The sequence below is a fragment of the Triticum urartu genome, chromosome 4, assembly GCF_003073215.2.
Source record: "Triticum urartu cultivar G1812 chromosome 4, Tu2.1, whole genome shotgun sequence".
Classification (NCBI taxonomy): Eukaryota; Viridiplantae; Streptophyta; class Magnoliopsida; order Poales; family Poaceae; genus Triticum; species Triticum urartu.
In genome coordinates this window covers 406,361,611-406,377,877 of record NC_053025.1, presented here as the reverse complement: position 1 = coordinate 406,377,877, position 16,267 = coordinate 406,361,611, and the positions used below count along the sequence as shown (strand labels likewise).

At 43.9% G+C, this 16,267-nt stretch overlaps 1 protein-coding gene across 1 annotated transcript in view; it reads left to right on the top strand.

Moving 5' to 3' along the window:
• Window positions 1–4,790: 4,790 nt before the first annotated feature.
• LOC125554775 (putative pectinesterase 63) overlaps window positions 4,791–16,267 on the top strand; it is a 56,478-nt gene continuing 45,001 nt past the window's right edge. Inside the window, exons 1-2 of the mRNA XM_048718201.1 lie at window positions 4,791–6,165; window positions 6,325–6,658. Coding sequence (XP_048574158.1) covers window positions 5,171–6,165; window positions 6,325–6,658 — 1,329 coding nt within the window. The 5' untranslated portion in view covers window positions 4,791–5,170. The remainder of the gene's footprint in view (window positions 6,166–6,324; window positions 6,659–16,267) is intronic.

Genomic DNA, 16,267 nt, shown 5'->3' with positions numbered 1-16,267 from the left:
TAATTTTCATCTTTTACAATTCGACTAGTTTATCCCATGACATGCAAGACGCTATGTTTTGGAGAGGATGGCTTTTGAAGACCATGAAAATTTTCAAACAAAGAAAATACACCTAAGGACCCATCATAATATCGATTTTGAAGTAAATCTATGCAATTCTCATAGCGTAACCCATTTTGGTTGCCAAAATTGGGAAGCACTTTGCAAAATGTATGGTTTTTATGAGGGTATGATTGTCACCATGGATCTTGGTGATCCTGACATCGAGCAAGACAATATGGACATTTGGGTCCTTGTTGATACGCTTCCGATTCTATCGCAATGTGAGTTTCTCAAACATAGTTATTAACTAATTTAGATTGTTTATTTCAAAATAGTTGACAGCTTATTTCCATTGACAGCTTATTTTGAATCTTCAAAGAATGTGTAAAAGATGGTAGACAAAACCCACTACACTGATGGCTCCGAATTAACTTATAAGGAGAAAAGTCATCTGATTGCTTATTGTACTTATCTTGAGAATTACAATACCTATTATCGAACTCCTCCAAATTATGGTGAATACGTGCCACTAGTGCACGTGTTGAACCACGATAACTTCTATGGAGATACCCTGGTAAGATTTTTTACTATTACGACATCCGTGCATCTTTTGCATACTTCTAAAACTAGTACATCTTTGCTAACTACGAAGTTATTACTATGTTTTTCAACAGAAAATCCTGATGGATTGTGTGCCTCATCTGATGTATCAGAATGGTCGCCTTGCAGTTCTGAACATACAGCCAGGTCAATCTAAGGAGCTCACCTGTGCATATCAGATTTCTAAAACCGGTGAACACATGCTAATCAAAGAATGGAAAAAAAATGTTTGGACATTCGCAAGGAGGTTCTTGAAAGTAACATTAAGCGAAAGGCAAGAATTGGAGACATGATAATCTCCATTCTCCATAATGGAGAGTCAGGGGCTATCTTGTTTTTTGTTATTTTACCTTAGAGAATATAGTAGGTCCTAAGAGAATGTAGTAGGTCCTATGAGGTACAATATGTTTATTATGTGATACAATGTGTTAGAGTTGATGATGAGGAGTACTTGTGATTACGACTAGTGACCAATTTGCTATGTGATGTCTCATTGACGAAAACGATGATCTTGAGGAGGTGTTATATGACAATGATGTATTATGATGATAAGTTGTTAATAATATGATGATGATGATATTTATTATATCATTGGGTGAAAAAAACACGGATTAGTTTCAAGTGGATGTCCATCCACTTGAAACTAGTCCACGGTTCTTTCACCCCATGATGTAATAACTCATTATGATGTAAAACAATTTCTAAATTCCTGTTGTATGAAAACTTGTGTAAAGGTGTACGAATACAATATGAAATAAAAAAGAAATAAAATACGAAATAATAGTAGCAGCGCGAGTAGGGAGAAGCGCTACTACTAATTACCAGTAGCGCTCCTCCGGTAAGTCGCTACTACTAAGTCGATTTAGCAGTAGTATGGTCGGAGGCACGCTACTGCTATACGTTAGTTGTAGCGCTTTATCAGTAACGCATCGCCCAGCGCTACTAATAGGCCTAAAACCCGCGCTGCTGCTAGGCTTTTCTCTAGTAGTGTGTCCATTGGGTGGTTGACATCTATCCTTTCGCGGTGCTGACACGTGGTTGCTATAGCCAATGCTAATTTTACACGTGGAAAATTCTCATTGGTCTCAGCTGTTAACGGGTTATCGGATCCAAACCGAAACCCGATAGCTTAACAGCGACTCGTTACGATGGATGCCGCGTGCCGGTTACCCTTAAGAAAGCACTTCTATGACACGTGATTTATCGTAATGGAAGTGGACACTCCCGTGATGATAATTTTGGTAATGTCATGGAACACTTTTACGACAACACAGGTATGACTATCTTAATTCTGTCATAAAAAATCGTCATGGATATACATGCATGACAGAAAACGTGACTTATTGTGACAAACACGTATCATCACATAAGTGTATTTTTTTGTAGTGCGGGGGGCGACATGGCGTTGATGATCGTCGACGCCAGCGTGGCTACAAGAGGCGACGATGGCAGTTGGCGAGGGTGGCGCGGTGGTCGACGATGGCGGCGCGACTGACTTCAATGGTGATTAGGTGGCGGTTATCTGACATGGCACTTTTACAGAAAGAGCCATCTTACCCTAGATGGAATGGGTGTTTTGAAGAATATACGAAACCCCGTAACGTTTACGGACAACTGTTGGAGAGTTTTTTTTCGCAACTTCCTCTAAACCTTGGTTATTTTATGGATACGGAAAGTGCCAAAGATGCTCTAAGAACAGAAAAAAGCAACTCTCCCGTGCACAGGAGGTCTCATGGGTGCCTCATTTGTCCATTTGGTTGGAGATGAGCTTTGCTACACCCACGTAATATCCTTATATTTGTTTTTACAAACCTGCTGACTTGACTTATTTGATTTGAAGGGGAAAAGAGGCCCAGGCCCACCCGTTGAATTCAGGGGGCTGATTAGTCAAGGAAAAGAAACTACATAGCTTTTATTAGATACTTCTCTCTGTCTCATAATATAGGACGTTTTTTGATACTACCTAGTGTGCTCTTGCCTTCTTGCCATCAGACAATCTGTAGTGCAATGGTCTGAATGTGTGCAACAGTCGAGAGCAAAATACATCTCAGTAAGATGACCCATTGACATGCCGCGGTCTAATTTATCACCTGTAAAATTAATATGCTACCTCTGTGTATGCATATAAATGGCCACATACCACACTAGGGGTAAAACAGTTTTTTTAGGTTAGACTTAACATCGTTACTGGTCAAAACTGATGGAAGTGTCACATAGGGAACAAAATGAAGTTGGAGTATCAAAGAGAGAAGAAAATAAAATTTTGGGTCAAAAAGGAAGGCAAAATTTAAGAAAAGGCCAAATAAGGAATTCTCTTATAAAGCTAGACCTAGTTGGGGATGTATCTGGTGCACCGGATAGTTGGTGCTACCGGTGCACTAGTCGCTCATTGCACATTGATAAAATTGTTCAAAAAATCCGGAAAAAATTAGTGCATTAACACGACATCAATGTACGTTGTAACAAAAATTTAAATCGAAATTTGAAACATGGCTTGAGATACAAAAATGACAAACTTGACACTGAATAGTACATAACACAAGTTGGGCTTCGGTTTTGGCCCATTAGCACATTGATATTAAATTTGTCATTTTTGTATCTTGAGCTTTGTGTTGAATTTTGATTTGAATTTTTGTGACAACATACATTAATGTTGTGCCGATGCACTATTTTTCTCCCGATTTTTTCGAACATTTTTTACATGGGCGTAGCCTTACTACTCTCTCCGTCCTGTAATGTAAACATTTTTTGACACTACAAGCTTCTGATAACTTCTATCTCCATCGAGTCGTTCCAGTAATGAGTCCCAATCACAGATAAACATTTAAACTACGTACACGAATCAATGAGTCACTGGTAGTGCGTACGTGATGTAGTTGAACACAGAAGCTGACACACGTACGTGCGAGCTAGCCTCAACGAAGCAGCCAAGCAGATAGCTTAATTGATCTACAATACCTAACTAGTACGTGCACTCTAGCCGTATGGACTGGCCGGCGACTTGCACACCGTAGCCTGTGGCAATCCATCTATAATTGTTTCGCGTTCGTTCTAACAAGAGAAGTCGTTATGTTCCGAGAAACGATCAGGTCGATCCACCAGAAGCTAGTCTACGGCAAAACCGCATGAGTAAAATTGCCGGCCTGCAAGCTTTGCATGTACGCTGCTGCTGCTTGAAAATCAATCAAGCTGCTTGCGTGTGCTAGCTTGCACGTACGTATTGTTTGTTTCTTGACGATACGAACTTGGGTTCTAAAAATGCACGAGAGGTGGCAGTGCCCCAGCGGCCTTGGCGCACCCACGCACGGGAGGAGGATATGCCCGACCGCTTGGCGGGCACGGGGAACTCCCAGTCGGCCCCGGCCCGGATCAGTGCCGTGTGCACTCATGCCACATGCCCCCTTTTCTTCCCTTTTCTGGTGACATGCTATCATTAGTGGCAAAATTGTCTTTGCATGTCCTAGTTAACACTGCTGAATGAAAAAATAGATGAAAAGGTCACATAAGGCACAAAATGATGTTTGAGTGTCAAAAAAAGAAAAAAAATTATGAGGCCAAAAAAGGAAGCAAATTCTAAGAAAGGGCCAAATAAGAAATTCTCTCTAGCTTTATTGGTTGGAGATTCCCATGCATGCATGGTTTAGACATTGATTATTTTTGTGGGCCCAACATGCAACTTTTGACAGAGATGACATGCTCCACCCATCCAACCTCTCATGTTTTTTATTTTAGTTTTCAAATTTGAATATACTGTATCTTTCCAATCAAAAGTCCAAATTAAATTTTGTTTGCATATTCTTGTTCGTTGCGACGAGAACATTCAAACTAGATCACTCTTGAATGCATTAATTTTATTAATTAGTATCAAATATTAAAACTTAATAGTCATAATATTAAGTTCTTTACCAAGTTTCGTTTGTTTTAGGGTTTAGAGTTTACTATTTTAGGGTTGAGGACTTAGAGCTTATGATTGGGGGTTAGGGTTTTTATGTTTAGTATTTATAACTTGATGATTTTATCCTTCCTCATATCAAGTTCTAACAGATGAAACTTAGTGAAGAATTTTAAAACATGTCAAAACGAATTCACGAGTGCTCTTATTTGAAAGCCCTCGTCTCAAGGAGCACAAATATGCAAATGAAACATAAATTATACTTTTAGTTCAAGGGATGCAGTAGATTCAAATTTAAAAGGTAAAATAAAAGGCGTGGATGGGTGAAGCAGGTCATCTCTATCAAAAGCTTCATGCGGTGACCCCATCCAAAATAATCAATGGACTAATGCATGCACCAGAGAGAATCCATTCTCCTAAGAATAGGTACATCTTACCCTACATGTGCGGACGGAGACGAGACATCGCGCGCTGTTAGACCTCCACCTCCACTAGCTTCCACTCCAAAAATGGCGACGAGCCAGGGCCAGGCGGCCATACATTTGCCAAGACGCACTACATATACGCCAACACCATTCCGCCAGAACCTAGGAGAGGGAGACGACGATCGACGGGCTACCAGTGAGTTAGTTACCCATGGGCCGCAACATGGCGCTTCCCCTGCTCCTGGCGCTGGCGGCCCTAGTGGCGTCGCTGCCGTCGGGTTCCGTCGCGACGGCGGGGACGGCTGGTGCGTTCGACAGCTGGTTGTCGGCGAACCAGAAAGACTTCGCGATCAACCAGGCGTTGTACGCGAAGAAGGCGGTGGGTGACACCGGCAGCACCATCGACGAGTCCCTGTCCAAGGCGGAGGATAACAAGACCACCTACGTGGTGGACCCCAAGGGCGGTGGTGACTACAAGACCATCACGGCCGCGATCGACGCCATCCCGGAGGGCAACACCGGTCGCGTAATCCTGGACCTGAAACCCGGCGAGTACCGTGAGAAGATCTTCCTCAACCTCAGCAAGCCCTACGTGACTTTCAAGTCCGATCCCAAGAACCCGGCCATCATCGCCTGGAGCGACACCGCTGCGACGCTAGGGAAAGACGGGAAGCCGGTGGGCACGGTGGGGAGCACCACCTGCGCCATCGAGTCCGACTACTTCGTGGCGTACGGCGTCGTGTTCAAGAACGACGCGCCACTGGCCAAGCCGGGGGCCAAGGGCGGGCAGGCGGTGGCGCTGCGTACGTTCGGCACCAAGCAGGCCTTCTACAACTGCACCATCGACGGCGGGCAGGACACGCTGTACGACCACAAGGGGCTGCACTACTTCAAGGACTGCGTGATCAAAGGGAGCGTGGACTTCATCTTCGGGTTTGGGAGGTCCTTGTACGAGAACTGCCGCATCGTGTCCATCGTGAAGGAGATCGCCGTTCTCACGGCGCAGCAGCGGACCAAGACCATCGAGGGCGCTATCGAGAGCGGGTTCTCGTTCAAGAACTGCAGCATCATGAGCGAAGGCGGGGGGGATATCTATCTTGGCAGGGCGTGGGGGGACTCGTCGCGTGTCATCTACGCCTACACCGAGATGAGCAAGGAGGTGGTGCCAGTTGGATGGGACGGATGGAACATCAAGCAGCCTGAGAGGTAAGGTCACATCTAACATGCATGCATGGGACTCCTTTTTTACATTATGGATGGATGGAGGATCAAGCAAGTTCATTGTGGACATTCTCGCTCATGCATGTTCTTTATTAAGGGATCCCATCACTCATGTTTATCGAATGCATGCGTACGTGCGTGCAGTAGCGGGATCTACTACGGCGAGTTCAAATGCAGCGGGCCGGGGTCGGACGCGAGGAAGAGGGTCGGGTGGGCTGTGGATCTCACCGAGGCCCAGGCCAAGCCCTTCATCGGCACACACTACATCTTCGGCGACTCTTGGATTCTGCCACCGCCAACTGGGAACTCTCCTCCCTCTAAAAAAGGCTCCAGTGGAGGAGCCCCCGCCACATCCCCCGCCTCATCGCCCGAGTCGGCAGATTCAGCCTCATCGCCCGAGTCGGCGGATTCAGCCGCGTCGCCCAAGTCGGCGTCCTCAGCCTCGTCGCCCAAATCCGCCTACTCAGCTGCATCCAAGGTATGTACATGCATGTTCAAGCTACCCCGCGGCATACTTTCTTGTAGCGTTAAAAGTCCGCCCTGACAACGTTGCGGATTATTTAATTTGCAGACGAAGAAGAAAGAATTATAGAGGAAGAAGATCTGACTCTTCTTCGTGTGTTAGAGACAACGCTTCACCATCTTGCTCTGCAAGAGGCTAATTGGCTTCGATCCATCGGGCTTTAGGACCAGACAGCATGCATCCCTAGATGAGCTTATTTTCATAGTTTCTTCAGGGTCGAAATGAAACACGTACTGCTCAAGATTGAGAGATAGAGACTTCATATTTTAGATATTTCCGTATTCTCTTCTTTTTATACCTTCAAATTGTATGTACTGAAGGCAACCAGTGCACCTGATTCAACTGTTTTTAGTTTGGCGACTGTGATTCTGCCATATAGAGATGTAGTACTAGTACATCGCACGTGCCATGCACGTGTAGGTTTAAGGATTATTATTCTGATGAAAAATGTTGTGCCTTCAGAGTGATTGAAGGCATTTTTGTTTAGTACATAATCATATTATTAATATATTTAACAAATAGCAAGATCAGGTAAATTCCATACGCATGTATCATACACTGATTAGAACGATCAATTAGAAGTGTACGCAAAGTAGTGGTGAAACAAAGGAAAACTTGAGTCATGATATTTTATTTTTGAATAATACAATGATTGACGAAGTCATCACAGGTGACTTGCTAACACGGAAACGCCATCTCCACTGAAAGAATATTCCGTCTTAATGAGACAAACATATGTCAAACCCGAAGTTTGATCGAGTATAACCATCCAACTCGGTTCATAATTTTGTGAAACTTGTTTATAAGATAAAGTAATAATGTTGTTTAGTTACAACACATATTAAGTTCTCTTTTTTCTATCTAAAGCACTTGAATGTGAACTGTCGGAGGGTGCGTTGTTGTATGCAGTTTTTTCTCTCTCTCTCTCACCACGTTGCCTAGTACGTACATTAGTAGTACTTTTTTCCAGATGAATGGTGCTACACTGCTACTGGTGGGCATCACTCTCTCACGGGCACCGTGCCAGAGATTTCTTTCTAGTAGCAGTAGCAAGAGGAAGAATCACGAGCCCGCAACACTCTGACGGTAGCAGTCTCATAACACAACACAAGGGTGCCTCCCATCATGAATCCCAACGTCATGTGCCGTCAGATTACTTTATCCAATGGTCTGCATTTGGCCATGTGGTCCTTACCTAAAGCAATTGAATGTGAGCCGTTCGATCACAAAGATCCAACGGTCTATATAACTTGACACTTGTATACTATATAGGAGTATATATAATATAGTGTCAAAAGCGCTCTTGTATTATGGGACGGAGGGGGTACTTGTTTAATCACACACAAAAAATTCGTTTGCCACTATTTTTCCCTAAATGGAAGCAAGCCATCGCCCTCTTCATCGAACTAATGCACCGTAACAGCCCAGGATCAACACTTCCCTTAGTAGTTGATTGTGCATGATGTGCATTTCATCAGCATTTGTAAGCATCCTATTATGTTTGTTAAGGGTTTAATTTGGGGTTTTTTTTTAAACCACAAATTATTTTTGCTAATTTTATTGAATGGTGAATATCTAAACCTTCTCCCTTTGGTCTTCTAGCCCAAGACTCACCTCCACACATTGCGCACTGCTCTTTGTAACATTTGGGATCTCCGAAATTTTTTCACAATTTTAGCACAAGCCTAACACCTACCTCTAGATCAAACCTCTTTATTCTTTTTCTCCCCTTCTATTAAAAATTATTGCCAAAGCTTATCCGAATGGCTTGGATATTTTTGTGTGGTAATGAGACATACTAGAGAGGCCACCTATAAATTTGCACGCCATTTGGAACTCATTTGGCCCACAAAATATTTCCAAAACCTACCTTTTCTATTTTCTGTAAAAAAAGGAAAATGAATTCCCAACCAGCCTCCCTCTCACCCTTTGGCCCAACCCACGAGCGCTACCTAGCTAATTCCCGCCCACATAGCACCACACAATGAAATCACTAGTAAAGGGTTACCCCTTGCCAAGGTCACCTCCACCATCTCACGCGCTAAGAAGTGACCCACTACATGTTCGTCACTTGTCGCAACCTAATAGTTGTTCCTTTTCTTTCTAGATTCGTTTATTCAAAAGATTTATCTCTTGAACCATGCATCCAAATCCTAAACTGTTTTCACCGTTGGAATTTTCGCGTCGACGTCTTGAAAACTAGATCTCATGTTAATAGGTTTTGACGAATTTTTTTCATGAACAAACAGAAAACTAGGAAAAAATGACAAAGAAACAATAAAAAGGGATAAAGAATGAAAACAAAAAAGGCAACCACAAAAATGAATGAAAAATGGAGCCAGAAGCAAGATAGCGGTTTTCCACCTTTTTTCCTTTCCGAGAAGCACAATGCTTCTTGTGGAAGCTAGGTTTTTTCCATTGAGAAGCACAACGCAAAAGCAAAATTATGCCTCCACGAGAAGTAAATCTGTATTTCTTGAGGAAGCACCGTTTTTTTTTCATCTGCGCTTCTCGTAGAAGTACGGATATTTTTCCTTTTCCGACAAGCACAGTTGTGCTTCTCACGGAAGCAAAGTTGTGCCTCCACAAGAAGCAACTATGTGCTTCTCGTGGAATCATAATTTTCTTTTCCACGCAAAAAATGTGCTCGCAATAGCACTTCTCCCAAACCTAGGAAAACCCGGGCGAAAACCAAAAAGGCAAAAAAACTCATCGAAATCCGAGACGGGTAAAAATAATAATAAATAAAAATCTAGAGAGAGTGTCCAACATATGGTATAAACGCACCACCTACATGCTCCAAAGCATCAAAAGTGACCCCTGAAGATCCCCCTCAAGGGGTAACACATAATTAGTTGCTCCCACCACATAGTCTAACAAGGAGATCTTATGAATGGCGCACCTATGTCTCACTTATAGCAAGACGCATGGTGCACTTGCATTACGAGCTTCCCTAAATGGGCCAGTCCAGGCGAGGCAGGACACTAGCTCGTTTTTTCTGCTTTTATTTATTTTTTCCTTTTGTTTTATTTTTAATTTCAAATATTCTAAATATATACTATATTATAAAAATACATAAACATTTTAAAAATGTTAAGATAATTTTAATCAAGCATTTGAAAAATGCTAAATGTGTATACAAAAAATGTTTGTCGTGTATATGAAAAATATATAAGAAAAAGATATAACGTGTTTGAAAAAATATTGATCATGTCTTTAAACACTTTTAACCTGTATAAAAAAGTTTCTGATCTATAGGGAAAATGTAAAATGTATATTAAATAAAAGTGGACATAAAAAACCTATACTTTAGAAAAGTATATACTTATTTAACAAATGTAAATCATGTGTGTGTGTGTGTGTGTGTGTGAATGTTCCTTATTTGTACAAAAAATGTACATTATGTATGAAAAATGTTTATTGCCATTAAAAATGATCACTGTGTATTTAAAATGTTGACCACATATTCAAAAAATATTAATATTATATTAAAAGTGTATTAAGAAATGTATTAGATATATAAAAAATGTACAATGTGTATGGAGAAAATTAGACATAAAAAATTATACGTTTTCAAAAATGTTAATCATGTCTTTCAAAATGTTAAACATGTATATAAAAAATGTTTCTGATTTATACAAAAATTATTGAATGTGAACTGAAAACATTTCACATGTGTTGAACAAAAAATGAAGCGATGAAAAATCGATAAAGAAACAAAAAACAAAGAAACTCGATGTAAACTAATCCGAAAAACAGAGAAAACAAAAAAGAGAAAATGAAAACCGAAGAGAACCAATGCGAAAGGATGAAAACAAATAAAAGCAATGAAGAAACAAAGAAAAAATCAACTAAAACCCAAGAAAGAAAGAAAGAAAGAAAGAAAAACAAAGAAAATGAAGAAAGAAAGAAAAGAAAAAAATCCCAGTAAAAACCTCAAAGAAAAAATCAGTGAAAAACATGGAAGAAGCAAAGAAACCCGGTGAAAAAGCAAAGAAAACAGAAAACAGGTGTAAAAATAAAGAAACTCAAAAGCAAAAACAAAATGAAGACGAAAAAGAACTGAAGAGAACGAGCGAAGTCAAGCCAGACGGCTAGCACGAGCAAGCGAATAACGCACAAAAATAAGCCGGCCCAATAGTGTAGGGCGCAGATAAATACTTCAGGCGAAACGGCAGGTAGCCTTGCTATAAACAAGATATAGTTTCCGCACCTATTGAACACATTAAGCATCGAATTGCCCTCGACTCACACAGGAGCGAGCGAATACCGAACAGGCCCTAAGCCGTTTCACATTTTCCTGTGTACTCCTTTCTTTTAAACTAATATAAAAGCGTTTAGATCACTAAAAGAGCAATTTTAGATCACTACTTTAATGATCTAAACACTTTTACATTAGTTTGCACTGGGAGTACGTACCTAAACCCTATAGCGCGCTAGTGGATCGAGGACAAACCGGAAAAACGCTCCATCGAACCGAAATACATTAGCTAGGAAGTTTCTTGGTCAGCTTGAAAAACAAATCCAAACAATTTTTGAAAACGTTAATTTCTTTGAAAAACATAAACCATTTTACAAAATACGATCAGTTTTTCATATTTTTGAACATGTTTTCAAATTTGTGAAAACAAATTAAAACGAGAATATATTATCAAAAATTTGAACACTTTTTTAAAAACATGAAGATTTGTTGGAACACGAACAAAATTTTTAATACAAGCATTTTTTGATACTTTCAAAATGGGATTTTTTTTCTGAAATTCTAAACATTATTTAGAAAGCGTGTTTTTAATCAAACTTTTTTTGAAAAAGCAAAAAAAAAATCAAATTTTAGGATATTGAATATTTTTTAAAATTTATGAAAATAGAAGAAAAAATGAAAACAAAAGAAAAATGAAAAAATCTGTAAAAACAACCGAAAAGAAAAAAATGGTTCAAGAAGTTTCTAGAAGGTTCCCAAAACCGAAAAGGTCCACAAAACCAGAAGCTCTTCCCGACGCTAAATGGTCAGGCCATGTACTCCCTCGGTACGTTCCTCCTGTGCAAATTAAGGACAGTTCATCACCGCAAGCAACAGATAATAAACAACTCTGACCAGCACCTAAGCTAACTCACCAGGCTCATTTACCTAGATGGTAGGCACTACCTAGCGCTCGGTAGGCACAACCTAGCTATTTCTCGCACTTGAGGACCAGTAGGTCGGCACACCCTAGCTATTCCTAAAGGACCGCGACCGGCGCCACCCTAGCCGCCGCTCCATCGTGTCAAGGTGGATCCGGCGTCACCCCCTTGCCACCATGTCAAGGCGGAGCCAGCATTGCCGCCTTTCCGCCGCATCAAGACGGAGCCTGCCTCCCTCTGGCATAACCACGAAATCCAAATTGGACGCTACATGAAGGAGGCACCGACTTCGCTGCCGCACACCCGGTACACTCACATCAACGGGCCGCCATCGCCGTCGTGTTGCGTCTGGCGCAGCAAGGCCATGAAGGAGGAGGTGCCCCCAGCGACCACAAAGGCGAGTGAGCACCTTCTCTACTACCTCGCTTGCGTAAGCAGTGGCTCCTCATCGTGGTGGCGGAGGAGAAGACAGCCAGGGAGGTGACAAGGAGGGAGAGGCGCAATGGGCGATGTCCGCAAAATCCGACGAGAGGTGTCGACCTGGGCCCAAGACCGGTCGATGACCACGAGGAAGACGTCTGCATAGCCTCGATGGGGAGCTCGCCAAGATCGGGGAGGAGTGGTCCCTGAGAGAGGCCACCATCACCGTCGTCAAGGGCAAGGACAAGGGCAGGGCTCCTCTGAGCAGGGTCGGTGTTGGCCGAGGCAGCCCTGCACGTGGTGCAAGAGGAAGCTGAGCGGCTCCTCCACGAGCATCAGGTGGCGACCAGGCAGGGCTGTCACATCCCCCGTGTTGGGGATATTCCCCACTGAGTGACTCGACTAGGAAGAAACGACCCGTCCAGGAGCACACCGGGGGTCACTTCAGCCCACCAGATCAACATGTATGACGAAGGACCAGAAGACTAAGGCATGGCTTGTTAAAGGTCGGCTCGTAAAGAAGTATTACAGGTCGGCTTAACGAAGGCCCAAAAGGCAAAGACTCTCTTTACTTGGGAGATAAGTAGAAAGCAGGATAGAACACGGGTCGTAGTATGATCCGGACTCAGTGTAAACCTAGGGTCTCAACCTGTGCATAAAGGGGATCTCCTGGGGACGAAAAGACTAAGTTGCAATTAATCCAGAGCTAGGTTAGCAAATCTGCATCCTTGTAATCAAGATTTCCAGCAATATCAATCAAGCGGGAAGTAGGTCTTTACCTCCATCGTGAGGGGCTGAACCTGGGTAATTTTGTGTCCGTTTCCCAATCAACCCCTCTCAAGCGACCTCCTAGTTGCAATGGCCTCTAGACATAGTCCTTTCACGAGGACATCTGTCGTGACAAAACCACGACAGTTGGCGCCCATCGCGTGGCCGTCGCACGGTGGTGTTGAGTTCTTGGGGGTGTCACACCCCAAGAATCATGCTATAGTAATCTCCCACTAATGGTGCCACATCATCACAATTAATTTTGCTAAAATTCATTTTTGATCCAAACCTAGTTCAACTTCAAATTTAAAATAAAGTCAAATATAATATTTTCTTGAAACAATAAAACTAAAATGTTCACATTATTCTACAAAATCCCCTGATCATTTGTCATGTTGGCACTAACATCATTTGACTCACAAATTAATCCCTAGTAAAATATAAAGTGGCCCAATATCATTTAAATTGGCTATTTTAAATAAAACAAATATTTATATGTTTCCAAACCACATGAAACTCCGTGTGCCATTTAAACTTGCAACCTTGTATTTATGTGACAAATATCATCTTTAACAAAAATTGCTTGCTCGCTCAAATAAATACATAACAGGAAATAAAAGGAAAAATAGAAACCTAGCTACTATGCGCCTAGGCCTGCTCGCTACAGGACACGCCCAGCCCACCAGCTCCCCATATCCAACCCCTGTTCATCAGGGGGGGTGCTGGCCGTTGCTCGTGCGTCCATGGACGGATCGTCCACGCGCCGTGCATTCATGGCTCCTCGACGGTCTATAAGATCCCCCTCGACGCGTTGGCGAACTCTAGCTTTACTTTTTGCCCTCCCCCGTGCCGCTTTCGCCCTCACAACCCTTGGCCAAACCTACATCGCCATGGCCTCCGACATCCACGCGCCCACTGAGCTCCCCGCGCCCAGCCACCTCGTCCGCGAGCTTCGCCGACGTCCACTCCTTCGACTACGTCCACCAGTTGGAGCCGGGAGCCCCTGGATCGTAGGGATCGACGTCGTCTTCAACCTTGTGGCGACCCGATCCGAATGGATCAAGTCTACTGTGCTCGGGTGTCATCCCTGGATCAGTAATGCTGACACCACACAGTACATCGAAGGATTTATAGCAGAGTGGCAATCACACACTTATTACATCGTTGTCTCAAAGAGAACTTATTACAATAAATATGGCTTAAGGCCATCTAATAACGATAACAGCGGAAGACTCGGAAGATAAATGGGTCCATCAACTCCAACGGCATCACTGAGTATAGAACCACGACCTAAAACACCTCAATCGTCGTCTGAAAAAAAGTCTGCAACATGAGAAGTTGCAGCCGAAAACGGGTCAGCACATGGAATATGCTGGCAAAGTAACACATAGAGAGTAATGGAATGAAACAGCTATACTATATGCATATATGGCTGGTGGAAAGCTCTATGGTTACAGTTTTGCGTAAAGCCAGTTTTTCCCTACTGCAAAGGAATAAATTTATTTAACTATCATGGTGGTTGTTAAACATCGAGAATGGTTGACAGCATTCCGATCCCAATTAAAAAATTAAAACCCAACAAACAACATTAATTAGAAGTAACATGATGAGATTCACATGATATTCAAGTACTAGATACTCAAGATGTCCATAACTGGGGACACGGCTAATCATGATTAGTTTGTACACTTTGCAGAGGTTTGCGCACTTTTCCCCACAAGACTCGATCGCCTCCGTTTGGTTTCTCGCACTACAGGGTGTTTGAGAAGACGGATGACCGAGACTGTAACGCCCGGATAGTTAAGCTACAGTAACTCCAGACTAATGGTGCCAGGTCATCAAGATTAACTAAGCCAAATTGCCACTTGATAAAATCAAAGGCAAATTCAAAATTTAAAATAAAGTCAAAATAATATTTCTTCAAACTGATAAGTAAAAATGTTCGATGGGTGGCAAATATTCACTAAGTAATGAATATGTTGGAACCAACCACATTTGGTTTCCCAAATTGCCCCTGGAATTCATTTAGTGGAATAACAAGATTAAATAAAAGCATTTTTATTCAACTATAATTTGAACGTTTCCAATTGGCCTCAAACTTTTTGTGCGACCTTATAATGTTGACTAGGAATTATGTGCAAAGTTTCATAGTGAACAAAAGGCATATGGCAGCTGAAATAAATAGAAAACAGTAGCAAAAAAAAGGGGGAAGAGCAAACCCCCTCCCCCATTGGGCTTCGGCCTCGCTGGCCTCTGGGCCACTAGGCCGGCCCACCCCACTCCCCATAACCCCCCGTCGACCGAAACCCTAAATCCCCACACCCCCACTCGCTCGATCCCCACGTCGCCCGCTCCTCCTCGATCTGAATCGGGATCGCCCCGATCCCGCCCCGCCCGCGACCTCGACGATGGCGCCCGTCGCCGGCGCCGCCCTGCTGCCGTCGCCTCGCCTCCCTCCGCAAGCCTCCCCCTTTCCCCTCCTCTGCGCCCCCGATTGGATCGGGGGGATCGAACCGCCGCCGCCGCCGCACGGAACGCCACTGCCGCGGCCTTCCTCGCCGGACCACCTCAACGGCCTGCCTCCTCGTCGCCCGATCGTCGCCGTCGACCACCCCGAGCCCCGCTGCCCTGACCCTACGCCCACCGTGAGCATGAGCCTCCCCCCTCTCCTTCCCTCTCCCGCATGCCGCGCCCAGGTGCGCCCCCATGCCAGCGCCGATCCACCGCACGATGGCCGCGCCCGGCTACGCCCCACACCGCATCCGCCTCACCCCCATGGTCGCTGTGCCCTGCCTCGCGCGACCCGCTGTTGCGCCGTTCGCCTTGCCCCGCTCCTGCACCCCCCTGCACCGCCGACGCCGCCATGTCCGCGGCCAGCTCCGACCGCCCCACTCTCCTCCTCTCGCATGAGGCCTTGCCGCGCTGAACGCCCGTCACCGCCCTCCCGTGGCGCCGCCCTCCGTTTCCTTGGCCGGCATCGTGGGCGCCGGCGGCCACGCTGGCGGCCTCGCCACTCCCGTGGCTGGCCCCCTTGCCTGTCGATCTGGGCGCTCGCCCAGTCGGGCGCCGACGCCTAGCGCCCGCACCCGCGGCAACCGCACGCCCGTTAGCCCCCAGGCCCCTATGACAAAGGGGGCCCGCCCCCAGAACGTTAAATAAAAAAGTATATAAAAATAAATAAAACAATAATTAAAATAAAAATAAATTTAATTAATTAATTAATTAACTAAATTAATTAAGTTAATTAACCTTAAT